This window comes from Camponotus vicinus, unplaced genomic scaffold (assembly GCF_025532165.1).
Source record: "Camponotus vicinus isolate PSW18456_S1 unplaced genomic scaffold, iyCamVici1.0 SCAF_11, whole genome shotgun sequence".
Taxonomy (NCBI): Eukaryota; Metazoa; Arthropoda; class Insecta; order Hymenoptera; family Formicidae; genus Camponotus; species Camponotus vicinus.
Genome location: NW_028141947.1, coordinates 17064113 through 17082502, shown reverse-complemented (window position 1 = coordinate 17082502; position 18390 = coordinate 17064113). Strand labels below are relative to the sequence as shown.

The window sequence follows — 18390 nt, the reverse complement described above, 5'->3', positions numbered from 1 at the left end:
TACAAGAATAACAATTGGAGAAGAATAATGACAAAATTTTCAAGTAAAGACAACATTTTTTCATCCTGGAATAATCCTGAGAGATGGCTGCGCAAAGTTACGAGATTCGCACGAGATCTTGCGTAATTCGAACATAACTCGTGATTGCGTAAAGTGCGAATCGGATTATACCTGAATAGCTTTTCTCAGATTTCCGCTTTCGAATCTGGATTCGAACTGCAACTGTCTGGCGTCCATCGAGTTCTGTTTGCCGACGATCCTCTTCTCGTCCCAGTTGCCGAGAAGCCGGTCATCGCTCGGCGTTCGCCGGGAAGCGACGTTGGCGAGAGCATCGAGATCGTAAACAACTTCTTGGATGGTGGTGACAGCGTGGAGACCGCGTTCCACGCAAGTCAGCAGTTTCGCGCGACAAACTTTTCTATCCTTGGCGTTGAGCGGTTCAGCTTTCCCCAAACCGTCGCCACCGATCAGGTCCGGATAGGCGACCTTGACGAAACCGATAATGCTTCTCACCTTGCTCGCCACGGCGCAATACGCTTGTCGATCCGTGACATTTGTCGACACGTCTCGTAAGATTTTCAAATCGTGCGTGTTATTTGCCAATCGATCTTTCGTTGCGCCGTTAAATTTTGAGAAGTCCTTGATCGAAGCTTTTGCGTTCTTCGTGAATTGAGAGCTCGTCCAATCATCTTCTGCTAAGAAAAGATCGACTAGCTTGACATTCGACAATCCAGCAATGTGCAATTGTGATCGCAAACTGCCCAGTTCCTTGAAGAATGTATGATATCTAATAAAAAAAATAGTGTTAATAGTAATTATAATTATATCAAAATCTGCACGTTTGGAAAGGCAATTTTTTACATACCCAACGAGATCCTCTTCAGATCTCTGCGAGGTAAAGACTCCAGCGAAGAATTTGCTCTCGTCCACTTCGTCACCTACGTGAATCGTATTATCCATCATATTCCTGGAATCATGACTCTCCTCGTCGTCACCAGAATCAAGATCGCTGTACAGTCTACCGGTGGAAGCTATGCTGTTTGCCTGTGCGAAAATCAAAATATTCGAGCCATAAATATTTAAAATTATCGTTTGGAAGAAACATGACATTTTATATATGAAGCAAAAATTGTTAAGCGTAATGCAGTACTTTATGCGGTATTTTAGTTCAGTCTCGTAACGTTTTGAAAAAGCATACACACCTGGCTGTCGATGTCGCTACCGCTTTCAGCGCTATTCGCCCTGACATTTGCTTCGGGCAAAACGAATCTGCATGCAAAAAGAACCGATCGAAAATTTAGTCCGCTAATGATCGTCACATCATCGTCATAAACGAGACATCGTCAGGCCATTTACAACGCATTAGTTCTTAACTAAATCCATTAATATTGCGTAACGAGATTACCGTTATATCTTACACAATACGTGATTTCCATAATGATACTAAAAAAACACGGAAGAACACAAGCAATCAAAATATAGTGTATTTGATATAGCATAGACACACGACTCTTGATCAATTTCAATCAATTAACATAATTTTGAGAGATAATAATGTAATAAAATCAACATAATAATACAATAAAATTTAAGATAATAATATAATAAAATTAAAATATAAAAATATTTATATGAATATAAAAATAATTATGCTGCATATTTATATAGAAATCTTTAAACTTTATGTTCTAAAAGCAAAATTTAATATATACAAATTTGCTTAGGCAACAAATAATATTCTAATATAATATACTTTTATGATGTAGAAAGGCGTCTTTCTCGAACGCAGAATATATGTAAAATAACAACAAGCGTATTTTTTTATCATTCGATATGCTGGTCAAAATGACCTCGAACGTTTCATTCACCTCGCGGGCGACATTTCGGGTACCGGCAGTTCCCTCTTCTCCAGACACTGATTGATTATCCCACAGATACGCGACAGCAGACAGTCATAAGCCTTGTCTTCTGGACAGTTTGTACAAAACCGGTACAGTAGCTGTAAGCCATTGTTCGACTTAATAGCCTTCCTTCCAGCTCCTAGGAGATAATTGGACAAAAAGAAACACGCATAATACAACTTCCAAGAATACATTAGTAAAAAATTATAAATCTGAATATAATACGCAATTAATATATTTTTTCTCTTTAAGAGGCGTCTTTAAGAGACATCAGAATTTTTTACCAAGAACCTACTTATAACGCAGAGATGCTGAAGAGTATTAAGAGCGTAATTACAAATCTTCAATCGTATCTGCCCGTCGAATCTCTCCCATCTTTCGAAGATTCGCATTAGTAGATATATCATCCCGATTTTAACAAATTTGTTGCAGCAAAGTTCTGCAAGTAAAATGTCGAATCTCGATGTTACAAAGGAAGACACAACTTAATTAGTAAAGTAAAATAATATATATTATTATATGTAAACGTACGTACTATTAGTTGTTAAATGTTTGAAGCATTCTAACAATGTCTTCAACTTCAAGTGTGGCGTATAACCGACGCTGACGAATGTTTTTTCCAAGGTGCTAGTAATGCCGTCTTTCACTAGCGTTTGTAAGGAAAAAGCTATCGAAGAAATAACAGCTTATATTGTCCTCAAATGCATAAGCGAATTGTATATTAAAGAAACAGTTGCTTACAATTTTTAGCAAGAGTTTTGATGATCAACAGTAGCGACAATAATGTCTTACTGTTATTGTAATGTTGTTTTAATAACGAGTGGAACACTTTTATGGAGTTGAGCAATTTCATTTTTGACACAAATTTCTGGTCTCTCTGAGCCACCTGAAAAAGATTATCAAAAATTTCAACAATATAATATTATTTATTTTTTATTTTTTTGTTACTTTATATTTTATGGATCTTTTTATAATTTTACGGAATATAATAACATAGCAAAATTAATTAAAATAAATAATTGAAATAAATAATTTTATATGAGAAAAATAGAAATTGAAAAAATATTTTTACAGTAATACAGCAGACATACGCAGTGTGATCGATAAAAGTTCTGTTGTGCAATTATGTAACATATCAAAATTGTTTCCTTTTACAGAAACAAAATAATTGTTCCTGTGATCGCAGAAATAAAATTAAAAAGAAACTATTTTAGTAGAATACGTCAAAAAATCACCTGACTCAAAATCCAGAGAATGTCTTGAGTGAGTACTTCGCTCGTGATGGTGTCTGCATGTTGCAGGTTAATTAAAAGTTTAACTAGGACTTGCGTGATACCTAAGTTGATCAGTTGAATGACCGCCATGCGACTACTGATTTCTGTAAAAAAATGGGAGCATTACTTCCGATCCCAAAAGAATGAACACCCCCGAAGATTCTCGACAAAATAGACAAGAACAAATGTTGCCATAATAAACATTACTTGTGATGCTTTTGTTCTTGCTCGCCTTCTCCTTGGATTTGCCTTTGGACACTCGGGGTGATATGCATTCGTGAAGTATACTGATGATACTGCAATTGGCAACATGATCCTTACAGTTCTGAAACGCGAATTTTAGGATTATCTTACTTTTTTCTACAGAATATAGAAATATATATTAATTCTTTCTACCTTCGTTTACATTATTAGAAGAACTTTGTTGCAATAATACGACAAGTAATTACAAAGACGTCATAAATAACGTGAGCAATTATTTTCTAATCTACATGCACGCTGACATTTGTCAGGAACTGGAACAAGCGGATATCTAGTTATTAGGCTCGCACCTTTCTCGAGCGTGTAGACAATGCAGCACCTGTGTCGCGTGACACGATCACGCTATTTCGCAGATAGTGCTAATTGTCGCAGTTATATAAACTCTTAACTGGCACTATGTTAATGTGAAGAATGACCATAAACTCATAATTTTCTCCCTCAAACATATATATATATACACACACATATATGTATCGATCGACAGCTATTAACACGCGAGACACTCGTATCTTATTCATGGCGCCGATAAGATAAACGTTAAAATTAAGCGAGAACAATCAAAGATAATAAAGTCTCGTCAAAAAAATTATTTTAAAAATTATTTACCTCCAGTGCCATAATAAGTGATTCCATCGCACCGGAATTTTTGCGCCAGAGTTTCTCCAACGTGCGCTCGCGTATCCGCCGATCTGAAAAATACAGCGATAAATAAATTTATATATGGCATCTTTTTCTTTGTATCAAATTTATAAATCGAAATAAAATATATTCCAATATATTCGTAATTTATATTCGTAGCGCCAGATGCGATAGATCCTTGCCAAGATCGGCCTTGACAAACACATGGAGAATATGTTCTTTGAGAAATCATGGATCAGATACATTAGCACAATACTCGTGTATTCTTACACTAAACTTGACGTGGTGCCAATTAAAATCAATGTCACGAACAATATTCATAAAATGTTCATAAAATTTACATGACGTCAAATCAATGCTCTTATGATAGTAAATATCGTTATATTGCACTGTACAACTCATATTCAGAATAATACGAATCTTCGCTTTTGACGTCATAGTCGAAATATACATAATTATCAAAACCTACAGCGGAAATTTAATTAGAACGCCTATAGGTATTCAAAACTATGTATGTTGCAAAATTTCAACTGCAATAACGTACAATGTGCAGACTAAAATTGCTGCAGTAAATTTCGCGACTCGCGGAAATACCAGCCAGAAAGATTTGCCAGTCCTTATCAAATTGGCACGTCTTCAATGTGCGCGATTCCTAGAGTATCATTCGAAGTCATAGATTCTCTGGACAACGGCCAACTGTCATCAGCGTTACCGAAAGTCATTACGTAATCGGCTAACAGGCGGTTCTTCTACTCTAAATAACGGTAAAGCAGTTGACTATTTTGTTTGTTTGCACACCTGTTCGCAGTTTGTCCAAAGAACCGGAACTGATTAGCGCGAATTAATATTTAATAATTAATAAACTATATGCAATAACATAATAACAATGATAATATATAGTGATATATATGATAATATGTATAATAGAGTACAAATAATAAAATTAAATAAAGAATTAAAGGAAAATAATAATATCAAAGGAAATTGCGAACAAAATTTTGTAGAATAATTTATATCGGAAATAAAAAAAATAACTATATGTGCAATAACATAACAACAATGATACATAATGATAATATGTATAATAGAATACAAATAATAAAATTAAATAAAGAATTAAAGGAAAATAATAATATTAAAGGAAATTGCGAAAAAAATTTTGTAGAATAATTTATACCAAAAATTAAAAAAAATAACTATATGCAATAACATAACAACAATGATAATATACATAATGATAATAAATATAATAGTACAAATAATAAAATTAAATAAAGAATTAAAGGAAAATAATAATATTAAAAAAAATTGTGAAAAAAATTTTGTAGAATAATTTACATCGGAAATAAAGAAAATGTATATATATATATAAAAAATAATTATTGAATAAACGATCAACGTAAAACAGTTGCTTTTCCGAAAGATTAAAACACGCATGCATACGTAATCGTTACTGAGTCGTGCGTATTTTTGTGCGTGTGTATTTTTCTGTGTGATATACTTGTTAATTTAAAATCTCCTTCACGAGTATTCGGCATTTTGGTAAAAATTTCATACGTTTCATATTTGTTTCATTTAAGTTTTACTATTAAGCGGACTTATAATAATAATGGTGCATAAGACAAATAGCGAAGGAAACCGTTCACGAAGGGATCACACGGGGTGATAGATCGCGCAAATTCCATCCGTGATTTCGTGCTCGTGCCTTGAGTAATGATATACCGTCACGAATTCCTGAATCCCTGAAGTGTCCAATCTCTCCCTCAATCCGTCTAGAACTTTATTGCCGCCATTCGCGCGCAATCCGTGCGCTTATCGTACGGAAACGTTAACGGAGACGACACGCGATGCAAAACGCTAATGAGAGGAGAAAATTACGTCGATACGGAATCGAAACGGAGATCTGGCATTATCATAAAAGAACGCTTGTATCTTTCTCAGTACAAGGGGCAAAAAAAAAAAAGAAATTCATGAAATGTTATTCGGGAACCGAGAAGTAAACAAGAAACTGTGTTATTGCCGCATTAAATGCCAGAGCGTACGAAAAAAAGGAACGCAAATTGGCACGAGACGAGAGAATTTCCCCGGGACGTAGAATTACCTCTGACGCGAGACGGGAGATTCTAGAGTAACGTACCTGATGAAGTGACACGCGCGTGAATCTTGGCCGCGATCGTCCTGAGCGCGTCGCCTGCCTCCTGCGGTTTAGCCGCGTGAGTTCGGAGCTTCTCCAACAGGGCATCGCTCACAGCCTCGTCCGCGCTTTTATTACCCGCTGACATCACACTAAACCGCACCGCAAAACAACGAGAAATGTCATTTACTCTCCCCAGTAAGCAGAAACGAGCTGTTCGATCGAGCTGCGTCGTAAAATGCAGAAATTAATGAGAAGCCATCGATTTTTCGATCTATTGCGAATTAAACATGTCAAACTTGCAAAAGCGAGACTCTTGCCTAAGATGATGAATGAGACGAAAGAATTAGAGGCTGCAAGCTAACATTTCACGATTGCCTTACGGTACCTGAAAAAAATGATTAACGATTACTCTCTCTCCTGTACAAAAAGTGATATCGTGTCGTGTGCTTTCTCTCTCTCTCTAGAATTTCGATAGATATATCTAACTCGTTTATTTCTTTATTTCTTATTCTTATAGAGTAAAAGCAATAATTTTTGTTGCTGCAAAACGGACAATGACGTTTCCTTGCGCATTGTCAGCAATGCGACGAGCTGTTCGCCGCATCAATGAATTTCCTGACATTGGCTTTCGGCCAAGTCGGAAATACTATTAATCACGATTTGTGCAATCATCTGGTCGCCGTAAGTCAATGTCGCGGGAATTAAAATCAACCATTGGAAAACCGACATGCATCGGAGCCAAGGTTAATTAAAATGTGACATTTTGAAATAACCGCCGGTTCGAAGAATCTTATTATCGAATAATTAAGCGCCCAATTGCTTATTAACGCTATCACATTAAAGAGTGTTCAATTTGGTCACAATTATTTGAGATAACGTCAAAAGTATCTTGAAATTATTTCGATATTTTGTGACTTTATTCGTTTACTCGTCGTAAACACAGTAAACAATTTTATTACATTGTACACTAGCTACATGTGAAATATTCGTAAAGCAACTAAAAGCGAGAGACATCATGCGAAATATAATAAATATTCGACACGAAGCTGCTTTAATTTTTTTTTTTTGAACAGGCAGATACAAAAATAAGAACAAAAATATTGCTAATGAAATATTTATTATCAGCTTATAAAATACAATTTCTAGTTATGTTTCTTTGCAATCTATACAACGTGTATGTCTATATGAAGACATGTATATATCAAGGATTAAAGCAATGCATAAATTGTTGCATTAAGCGTTGCATCGATGTTAACAAGAAAAGCCGTAGCGAGTAAAATGCAAGTAACAATTAAAAACTTCTTCGGCTTCAGCTTATTAAGCGACATAATTAATGAACATCGTAATTCTTTAAACTCCTTTAGTGGTAAACAATTACTGCAAATGTTCGATATTCGCATTCAGTAAATGCCATTCGTTTAATTGGAATATAAATATCGTCCGAAGCATATAATAATAAATCGCCACGCAAACAATATGTCAGACGGATGCAACTTGAACGAAAAATATCAAATAAGATAAATTCAGCGCGTACACGCAAATATATACGTGTAGGATTATTATTCATCTCGATTTATTACTGGTTTGCACGAGATTTGCTAAAATTACTTAAGGTACTCAAGCTAATGTAAAGCGTATTTTATAATTAGAATAAATGAAGCTATTAATCAACTAGTGCCGCTCAAGTTTTCAAACTTTCTTGAAGCAGGTTTATTTTAACGATTGTCATTGATATCAAGAAGTAAAAAAAGCCTTTGATTTTACACGTAAATTTAGCAAATTGTCAGAGGAATATATCGAAATAAATATCTTGAACAAAATGAAAATATTGCATCGACCACCTGTCTGCAAATAAAACTGTATTTGATGGCAACGATGACCGGAAACGCGAAGCGACAAAAACGGTGAACACGCATACACACTAAACACATATACACACTAAACACATGGATTTCGTCCTCTAAGTTTTTTACTCTTCCTGTTGCGCGTCGACTGTGTTTTCATTGACCGGTTGCATTGTCATCATCAGCTGTTGATTCTCCCGGTCGAATTTCTCCGATGCACTTTTCATATTTTTCTCTTCAATTCAACGAAGCAAAACTTGATATCACGACTATCTTAAGAAAGGACGAAGGAATAACATTTACATGAGAGACCTTTTGAAGTTCTTTGAGACGATGATCGCGTTTTGATCGAGAATAACAAGGTGCCGAGCGCTCTTTCTGTGAAATTTGCAAAACGATGCACGCGCTCTGCTACTCCGAGACGGTTTGACGTTTCTGTCTGCCAAAACTATGTTTAAAAGCATCCAGCGCACACGCACACACGAGGATCGCGTCTATTTTTAGCAACGCGACCGCGCTTTCCGAAAATCGCGCCCTCCCTTTCTCCCATCCGTGATAGCACCCTCGCGTCTTCCAGCACTTTAGCGTCATCGACCGATGCGCCGCAAAATTTCGCCGATAAGATAGTGCAGAATTTTTTCCTTACTTTCTTCGACACAATGAATTTTTTAATTTAAAAAATAATCTTTCATAATAAAATAAAATAATTTCATATTTATAAATTGATTCTTTTGAGACATAATAGAAAATATTTATAGCATATTTTCAGAATTAAATAGTTTAAGATGAAGCATTATCTGATGGAACACGTGCCTAAGTTTTGAAATCTCTTCGAAATGTTAGAATTCAACGTGAGATTTTGGAAAGATAATTGCTATTTATTCACCAAATGCCGTCAGAGATCACGAAATTGCGTTTCTTTGCCAAAACCCTGCGTCTTTATCTAAACGTCATTGGTTCCGCTAGAATGCAAAAGGATGTTAAAATAAATCGAACAGGTGAACACGTTGCGAAATTTCATCTGAATATTATATAGAGATGAGGTAACATCAAGATTATGTTTAAAACAAACGATTCGCTTGAGGCACACTTGATGAATCTTTATTCGAATATAAGCGACGCTCCTTGAGATTCGAAAAAAATCACCGGCTTATCTTAGTAACTGAAATAGCATAAAAAATGAGCGGACACTCCACTTTTGTTGTGATATGCGAAATGATTTATTGACGTATAGCAAATATAGCTTGGCGAAATTTGTCAAATATTCACCAGGACATCGCTGGATTAGATCACCGATTTTTCCGAAATGTCAAATTCGACAAAAATTTATCTCTTTAAAACATAAAGTAAGTACGATTGTTTGCTAATTAAGACGCTACGAGGAAAAAATTGGAAATTATTCACTTAATTATTAGACTCTCCTAGGAAATAGCGACTCGCTGGTGGAGGAAGTCGCGTGCGCGACTGTCATGCTAGCATGTATTTATTCATGTGCGACACGTTCGTCGACATGTGAAGGCATTCGTCACGAAACACGATGCTTTATCAACGCGAACGATGCGATAATTAAATGAGAAACACAAAGAATCGAGAAAGAGCCGAAAGATCCAACGTGACACGATCTAACTCGCTCCTCAAGGCTTCATCTTCTGGAAACACGCCATCGCAGTCGACGATCCTGGCACCACTGACTGATATGACCTCGGACAACCTCACAACGACTAGCCGAACAGCATCGGCGTGCCGATTTTGTATGCGGCACTTGTTGATAAGCGCGAAAGCGGATTGATTAGCGGACGTGCGAAGTTTCACGAGGGTAGTCGACTACTCACGAGGCTCCCTATCGATTGCTGAAAGGGCGCTCCGGTTCAAACTGGTCCAGGCTCTTCTCTCGCCGCGACTATCCTGCGGGATGCAAGCTTTCGAGTTCAGAGTCGATGCGAGATGATGCGAGAAACGTTGCAATCCTGTAATAAATACGTCATATCGTTCAAACTTTCACGCAATAATTTTATCACGTGTATAGATCAAAATTTATTAATAATTGATAACCTATTTTTTGCACGAACTGCAAATGCAATGTTATATAATTCCATATGATATAAGGATTAATTAGAGTATGATATAAAAATTATCATAAATTATCATAAATTACATAAAATAGTATTATATAAATTACGCTCTCTCGAAACGCGAAATCGATGTTTTGCAGATTCTTTGCTTGTTAACCTGACTTGCTGACGATGAGTGGACTTTCGAAATTATCGATAAACTGAATGAAAATTGAATGCAAAATATTTCATAATTATATATAAATTAGATATTTCTTACACGATACGAAATAAAAATTAAGTACGATTGAGATTTAAAGTCTTGTATATTAAATGTAGCATTAAAACATTTAACGATAATGACATTTATGACAGTCGTCAGAGAAATATTTATGACGTAAAGTCATTATTAAGAAGGTTAACAATTTTGAGATACATATTCTGGGAGACAAACTATGAAACAATATTTAATTTTTCATGACGAGATCAAAAATATCCACAAAAGTTTCGCACATTTAAATCAAAACGTACATGGAACCGAGAAAAATTTATCTAAATCGATGCAAACTTGCATATTGATACAATAGCCATTTTTTATATCTATTTTTGCCATTTTTCTAATCAATTTATTAGAACCATCAGCTTATATTGTCACTATGTTTTTTATCCATAGTTCTCTGGGACTCTCCGCGTCATTGAAGATCAAGATATTTGCTATCTGACGAAATTGCATATTAACGTCATTTAACAGCCAGTATGCATTTATCTGATCAATGACGTTTGCTCATGCCAGATTAAGGTATCGCTAAATTTTGACCTCCATCAAGGTGACACTGTGTTCGAGAATAATACACCCACGCAGCTCGAACGTCATGTTTCCACGCGCTATGGCGTTAATAACTGTCGATCGAGAGTGTCTCGGGCATGAAGCCAATAAAAAGGGCGACGCGAGCCCGACACGAACATTAGAAATTCAAATTCGACTACGTCGCAAAACACCTGGTCCATCGACCACGCCCTTTATTCATGATCTAAGCGGGAAACCGTCGATCCTAACCGGTTCGCGCGACTTTACTCATCCGGAGTACTCAGGCTATTTACGGTACTCCGTTTGCAGTCCTACAATTTCCTCTTCGCGGAAGATGTTTAGGATTGCATAGCGATCGATAATATATAAGGTTGTTGAATATATACTTTTATCGATTGCTGCGAGACTTGCGCGATGGGTTTAGGATTTACGTGGATCTATGGGTCTTGTCCCATCGATCGCGCATATTGAAATTCTTCCAATAGGATGAACACGAAAGAAATTATCGCCAGCGAAAATTGGTCCAGTTCCAGCACTGATTAGATATGAATCCTGATCAAGATTTTTTCACACGCTCTCTTTTTGGAAATCAAAAATGGATTAAAAATCTCTTTAAGTAAACTAAAAAAATACATTACAATAATTATTAAAAAAGGAATTAATTAATTAAATTAAAAGAAAAACGGGACAAAATAATAAGTTTATTGTACCTTTTGTAAATTTAGAATGGCATTTATACTTGTTTTCATAATCATCACGAGCAATATTTTTTTTATAATTAAAAATCTCGCCGACATGATATATAGAGAATTAATTAATTCAATTCAAAGAAAAACGGGGTAAAATAATAAGTTTACTGTACCTTTTGTAAATCTAAAATGGCATTTACACTTGTTTTCATAATAAATACGAACGATATTTTTTTTCAGAATTAAAAATCTCCCCGACACGATATACATTTATTGATTGAAGAAACGTAGGTTCTTATCGTTACCCTGAAGCCGGTACTGAAGCCGGTCGGCCACCTCTCACCAGGCTCTCGTTTGTGAATCGCGCTGCGAGTTCCGCGGTAAAAAAAGAACAACGGTACGCCATATTTTACTACGATCGACGAAGGAGACGATACACAACGAGCAAATGTCCGTAGGAGGTAAAAAAACAGACCGCGGATGATGTTCGACGGGGTGGGGAAAGACTTTGCTCTCCAGGTAGGAATATATAAATCGCAGGTAGGGCTGAAATTCAAGTTAGTACGGATACGGTCTGAGACTATCGGTGACCTGCAGACAAGCGATGATGCGGGTGAGTCTATCGGTGTGATTCACTCTGAGGAAGATTGTTTTGCCGTTCTTCATTCATCTACATAATGTTTATCTTTAGTGATTTTACATTTGAATGACAGACATCGGAATATCTCTCATCTATTTTTCTTCAATGATAGTGTGATTTTTAAATATTTATCTTTTTTGATTTTTATTTGAGATTTTATTTTTTTAAAAAAGGATTATTAATTATTATTAGCAAGTTATTATCACAAAAATTGATCTACGCGAGAAGAGATTAATCCCTCGAGCTTATTTATATCTCGCAGAAAGCCACGGTATATTGATAGAACATTGTTATCATGTGCATCGTGCATCGTGGTGTTTTCGCTGAAAGTAATTTCATTTTATTTGCATTTCGGCAATCACATTCGCATGCAACTCGCGTGAAACTTTGAAACGGGCATTTCGTTGCAAACAACATCATCTCTTTCTGAAAAGCCGAATATGCGCCGCGCATACTCTTTGTTTATAGGAAATAGTAAAGTGACAAACAAGTACATATACTTTGATGATATCAATCAATTAAGTAAACTATAATAAACTTTGTTTTCTTTCTAATTTAATGTTTTTCTTAATCTCTTCCAATTTAAACATAAAAGAAATATCCAAAATATGAATGCAATTTACTCATTTCAACCTTAATCTTTTTACAGGATTTAGCGTTCGTAGTTTTCCTCGCTATGGTGATTGGAACGGCGATATCGAAACCGTTATGGTCGACTATAATCAATAATAATGACGTATATTCCCCACCGGAAATTAACGCACAGTATCTCGCTGCGTACCAAGATACACGTTCTCCCTATTATGTTTACAATGTACTACATACGTATATGTGAAATATTTATATAACGAATGACGTCGTTCATGCTATGTGTTTCATTTCCTTTCTTTTTAGATCTATACAAACGCAGGAGGTATAGCGAACACTGTTCACGCCAGCGGTAAACCAGAAGTTTCTTACGTTCCTGCTTACAGTTTCTATTACGGAACACCGATTTACGATCTTCGGATTCCACTAAATCCGGTAATTGTAGTTTTAGAAAAATCGCTACAGTTACGTAGGATTTTAATATAGCAATTTGCACTATTTCAGATTTATCCCGTGCTAACACCATCGCATCCAGGAGTGCTTCCTCCAGCACTTCCACCAACATCTACGCAGCAACCTTCCAACGATGATGATTACGACGGCATCGAGAAATTAGATACAAAAGTCGATCCAGCCACAGAAACAAAGAAACCGGAAAACGAGCAGGATGATTCCATAACTGTGGAAGCGATATGAGATTATTTTGCTCGTCACGTACATAGCATATACGTGGAAGGAATAAAGGTTTAATTATTGAACGATACGTGTTCTCACGTTTACTTCCGTATTTCGCATTATATATATATGTCAAATTATATCATATTGCGTGACAAATTCCGAGATATTAAAAAATATTTTTTTAACGTTTTAGAATTCGTGAACATATATGTATATAAATATATAACATTTTGTATTATGTATAATTTTGATTCAAAATAAAGAATATAAGGTTAAAAATTTTATATGAATAAAGAGCGATAATAAAGACTGAAATGTTTTACTTTATTCTCGTTGCTGCCAGCTTTACGTGTTTCAAATCGTTACTTGAAAAGTAATTAATGACATTTTTATGAATTTTTACCAGTCATGATTTTCATTGCTTTTCATCGCACATAATGTTACTTGTAAAGAGTTATTTATGAGAAAATGGAAAAGCTATTTATGAGAAAATGGAAGAGTTATTTATGGAATCAAGAAAATCCAATTACGATTTGATATCATAACCGACCTGAAAAAACAGGGGATGGTAATGAGATATTAAATGTTGACGTTGAATGGACGATAAATGGATTTATCTTTCTCGCAAAGGAACGTCGAGGTCCCTTACCCCGAGAATCCGCGATAGAACGGAATCAAAGACGACGAGACGTTTTCAGATGCATCAGTGCATCGATTTTCCCGGAGCCGGCATTGCATCGACATCAATGAGCGAAGATGATCGTTTGTCGTGGAACACTATGGATAATCGCGGTACTCATTCTCCTCAGTACAAGCCTATCGACGTCCACAAAGCCACGAAGTAGACTCACAACAACAGCTCTGCATCAACAACAGCGGTCCAGGACCAAACCAGGACTCGTGAAAGCGATATACAAGAATCACGAGGATGAATTCGCGCACAGTAGAACGAGAAGGAACCATGTCGGTGATTATACCACGCTAAGAAACACGAGCGATTATTATGCGGAGCGTAGAGCCATCATGGAAAGATACTACGCCCGACAGCGTGAGATAAACGCGCAATATGCTAATCGAACGAGCAGCATCTTGGGATCGAGACGTAACGACGTTGCATCGCAACATCGGCCGATGACGAGGAACGCTACTCTGTTTAATCTCGGACTGGAGTATCCCAACAAGGACTCGAGAGGTAGAGCGACTTTTCGTCCTTATATAAGAATCGATCCTTTGTACGGCAACGAATCGTGGAACAACGAGATATCGATCGAGTCGGACAATCGACGAGATATCGCGCCGGAGACCAACTTTGGCTTCAAATCTGACGCGGATTTGTCGCAAACGAGAAACACCAGCAACCTCGACAGAAACACATTGGATTATATCACACCCACACCGTGCACGAACGTATCGTTATCTGGTACATATGCGCCAAAAGTGCATACTAAATACGAGAAGAATTACACCCACGAGCCAGAGCAGAAGTTTAATCGCACGAATAATAATAACGTAAGTTAAACATCAATCATTTTTTTCAACACTATGCAGAATTTTTGTAAATTCTCAATGGCCTCGATTTTAATATTTTTACTGATTTTTAATATATATAATAATTTTTTATATATTATATATTTTGTAGAATTCCATTGGAAGCGACTATCAAAATTGGGGAACGTGCGAAGGGAAGATCGTGTATCAGCATAACTTACTTCTAGGATTGAAGGGTCCCTCGAATCTCGACACGCTGTTCGAAGTAATCATTCAAGGGCCTATTTGTATCACTTGCGTGGAGGTGTTGCGATATAACGAAACTAGGGCGATGGTCACATTGGATTCCGGCGGACGTGGTCACGAATACGTGAAAATTAGGCTAAAGGGTTACGAGAATGAAGGATTTTCCTATATAATAAAAGTTTGGGGTGTCAAGAAAATTGGTCAGAATTGTGACAACTAATTGAGATACGAAAATGTGATAATGAAATAGCTCATCTCTCGCGAAATAACACTATCACACATCGATTATATACGTGTGGGAAAAATCTTTAATTTAATATAAAAAATTATATATTTTTTTTATAAATATATTAATATGTTTTATATATAATATCTATTGATATTATATTATATAAGCTTATTAGCTTTAATCTTATGTTCTTACTATATGATAATAAGCGAATAATCTCGAAGCGCAAATAAAACGATGAAGCTAATATGAACGTAAAATACATCACAAAATATTCAAAATTTCTCTCTATCGTTCTCACTCTATATCTTTCCATAAAAGATACTTGTGTAAATTACAAAAATAATTTAAGTATTCTATTATTAATTCAACATTAAAATAGACGATATAACATTAACACAGACAAAACTCTTCAACTCTATCGGACAACATTATGCAAAAATATTGGAGATTACTTCAAGATTAATTGCAGTCAAAGTTCAATATAATAACGTGACTAATGTACTAAATATCAATTGATTGCACAACTACTTTACATGACATCGTTTGGTTGATTGTTCTTCAATACGTAACGACAAAGACCTCTTTAACTTGGAAAAAGAAAAAAGGAAGAAAAACGATGGTTGCCTAAATATTGACATAGCTAATCGCGTTTATGTATAAAATGTCGCGAAGCTTCTGCCTCCGCATCTTATCACACTACGAAAAAATCTGATTGCATTAATTAGAAATCTGGCAGATTCAACCAGTATGTCTGTTGAAAAATGAACGAATCAGAATTCCTTTAGGAATTATCAGATGAGTATGATAATTTCTTCCTGTTAAATTTACCAAATTTTCTTGGTAATAATACTAAACTTACAACAAAAATCACTGTGTCCATGTTTAGTTAATATAACAAGAAGTTTTATAGATCCAACTAACCAAATCCTTGTAGTAAAATCTATTAAACGGTCTAGTTGTAAGAAATCGAGTCTTATCATGATAACTAGAAATTCTGCTTGGTTTAACCAAAATGCCTTCCATCAGATTCAGTTGGAAATACCTTCAACTTTAAGCTCAAGATCTCTTCGGCACGGATGTCGGAAGAGGCGGAGGCGGGACGTTCGGTATTTTCTCTTTATCGTTCCTCGCCTGATCTCTCTTCTCGTCGTGGAAGTTCGGTAACAGATGGCCGGAATCGACATTTCTCGGCGTAGTCGCCGGGATCGGTTGCAGGGAACCGTAAGGCTGGTAATCAATGTAATAAGTACCAGGCACGAGGTGCGGATTAAAGCCGTTGTACGTATAAATGTATGGCTCGTAATAAAGGGACTGATAGTTCGGGTAGAAACTCAACGGCACTTGCTCGTTTTTCTTCGTGGAGTTCTTCGAGGGTTCTTCGCTGCTCCTCGAATCGTCATTCTCCGTCTTGCGATCTTGATTGCGTTCCTTTCCGACGCCGAAACTGGTCGACTCGGCCAGACGCGACGTCGAGGACGAGGCCTGATCGTTCCCGGCGACCTTATCGTCGGTGGTACCGAGCAACGGATAACGCACCACTTCCGGTCCGACGAATTGAGGCGCTATTTGGGTATAATAGAACGGCGGCACGTAACCGACGGCAGTTCGATGAATAATCGGTTGTATCACCGGAAACGCCCGCGACGGCGACAAATTCTGATTGCTCGTGATGACGGCGTTGTACACCTTCGGGACCCTGAGGAGACCCGGGGCGGCACCCGCGAGGCTCATGAGCGCGTATACGATCAGCAGTTTCATCTAAAAGAAGCGTCCCGTTAGTTTTGACAAAATTATCTTAGTATCACAGAAAAAAAATAAAAGTCTACGATGAGAATTTTATGATAAGATTTATATTAGCAAAGGAATTGCTGCAGAAATCGGTGTCTTATCGTTTTCTAATAAAAATAATTTAATGAAAGCATGCAAATTGAAGAGAATACCAGGAGGAAGATGAGCATTTCTATAGGGAAATGGCTGACACTATTATCGGTTTCTGTAAAGGTAGCGTTGCCGCAAGCATCTTGCATGAAGCGGCGCATATAAACGAGTCGAAACACACGTGCACAGAATATTATCTCGGTCGTGTTCATAGGGCGTGTACTCGAGTTATTGCGTCTATAGCGAATTCCTATCGTGCTTTAAGTTCAAGTTCCCAGAGTACACGGCCAAATGATATTGAATCTAGAAGAGATGTTTTGAATTCTGGTTCTGCTACATATTGTATTCGTAATCAATACAAATGGCCAGGACGCGAATAATTTTCAGTGGAAGATGTAAAAGATGTAAAAGATTATGTGATCTTCTGCAAAAAAGATCAAACATAAAAATATTTATCCTTGTCCTTTTTTCCATTTTTTGCATTATGATGAAATGTTTTGCGAGGCGAACACGTAGATTTACATTCAAGCCATACATCGAATTAGAAATATATACTTGTTCTAAAAAAATAATAAAATTCCTTTTGCGCAATAAATAGAAAATAAATGTCAAATAAGAAGAGTTGAAAAAAGCGACTTAGTTTATCGATTTCGAATGAGCAAAATCATTGCGATATCCACGTGGTATTGCAGCAAATGAATCATCAGCATTTCGCACGTATCACTTCCTACCTCTGTTAAAAGTCCACGTTTGCGGTTTACCTTCGTCGAAATTACGAGTGACGTGAACTACTTAGGCGGAGTGCTCGCTCGTACTTACTTTATATCGCTTTATCAGCTTCCCTTCTATGCGTTTCCTCGTACACTTCTACAGCGGGAATCTCCGAGAAGCTGACACCACAAGTAACAAGAGTACTGCATGAGTCCGTAGTATATATGGCCCATGGGGTTCCTGGGTTCAAGTCCCCCACTACGGGCGATTCTCGGCGAAAGTACTCTTCGATCGGCACTATAATATCCAACTTCGGACCAGCCTA

General features: G+C 36.6%; 4 protein-coding genes across 20 annotated transcripts in view; 2 read left to right on the top strand and 2 right to left on the bottom strand.

The window, feature by feature from the left end:
• Positions 1-10481, bottom strand: part of LOC145961315 (cytosolic carboxypeptidase 1) — a 31655-nt gene extending 21174 nt beyond the window's left edge. For 3 of the 16 annotated variants that reach the window (XR_014435614.1, XM_083081367.1, XM_083081381.1), the window contains exons 1-12: positions 8186-9873; positions 6213-6361; positions 4043-4125; positions 3383-3500; positions 3137-3279; positions 2643-2787; positions 2437-2568; positions 2197-2340; positions 1869-2040; positions 1203-1269; positions 866-1044; positions 172-787 (exon numbers count right to left, since the gene is read on the bottom strand). Coding sequence is in view for 14 of the 16 variants with exons in the window: in XM_083081367.1 (XP_082937493.1) it covers positions 172-787; positions 866-1044; positions 1203-1269; positions 1869-2040; positions 2197-2340; positions 2437-2568; positions 2643-2787; positions 3137-3279; positions 3383-3500; positions 4043-4125; positions 6213-6361; positions 8186-8283 (2046 nt within the window). In the remaining 2 variants the exon portion in view is untranslated. The other 13 variants (XM_083081373.1, XM_083081374.1, XM_083081372.1 and 10 more) reach the window with 13 other exon arrangements.
• A 1527-nt stretch (positions 10482-12008) lies between these two features.
• On the top strand, positions 12009-13812 carry LOC145961324 (uncharacterized). 2 transcript variants are annotated; one of them, XM_083081404.1, is made up of 4 exons: positions 12009-12123; positions 12894-13058; positions 13139-13267; positions 13337-13812. In XM_083081404.1, the coding sequence occupies exons 1-4, from the start codon at positions 12085-12087 to the stop codon at positions 13526-13528; spliced, it is 525 nt and encodes a 174-aa protein (XP_082937530.1). In that variant the 5' UTR covers positions 12009-12084; the 3' UTR covers positions 13529-13812. The 2 variants fall into 2 exon arrangements, with proteins under 2 accessions (XP_082937530.1, XP_082937534.1); XM_083081408.1 differs by lacking the exon at positions 12009-12123 and adding an exon at positions 12133-12217 and having other exon boundaries at positions 13337-13810.
• Positions 13813-14184: 372 nt separating this feature from the next.
• Positions 14185-16343, top strand: LOC145961320 (uncharacterized). Its single transcript, XM_083081397.1, has 2 exons — positions 14185-15019; positions 15150-16343. Exons 1-2 carry the CDS (start codon positions 14267-14269, stop codon positions 15462-15464), a joined length of 1068 nt encoding a protein of 355 aa, XP_082937523.1. The 5' UTR covers positions 14185-14266; the 3' UTR covers positions 15465-16343.
• On the bottom strand, positions 15946-18390 carry LOC145961323 (uncharacterized). Its single transcript, XM_083081403.1, has 2 exons — positions 18174-18390; positions 15946-17234 (listed from the first exon to the last, which is right to left on the bottom strand). Exon 2 carries the CDS (start codon positions 17232-17234, stop codon positions 16533-16535), a length of 702 nt encoding a protein of 233 aa, XP_082937529.1. The 5' UTR covers positions 18174-18390; the 3' UTR covers positions 15946-16532.

Bases quoted from the DNA above. Each gene is read 5' to 3' on its own strand.
- LOC145961320 (XM_083081397.1), top strand. From the start codon at position 14,267: ATGATCGTTTGTCGTGGAACACTATGGATAATCGCGGTACTCATTCTC. The intron at 15,020-15,149 runs GTAAGTTAAACA...TATATTTTGTAG, and splicing joins ATCGCACGAATAATAATAAC to AATTCCATTGGAAGCGACTA.
- LOC145961323 (XM_083081403.1), bottom strand. From the start codon at position 17,234: ATGAAACTGCTGATCGTATACGCGCTCATGAGCCTCGCGGGTGCCGCC.
- LOC145961324 (XM_083081404.1), top strand. From the start codon at position 12,085: ATGATGTTCGACGGGGTGGGGAAAGACTTTGCTCTCCAG. The intron at 12,124-12,893 runs GTAGGAATATAT...ATCTTTTTACAG, and splicing joins GGAAAGACTTTGCTCTCCAG to GATTTAGCGTTCGTAGTTTT. The intron at 13,268-13,336 runs GTAATTGTAGTT...GCACTATTTCAG, and splicing joins TTCGGATTCCACTAAATCCG to ATTTATCCCGTGCTAACACC.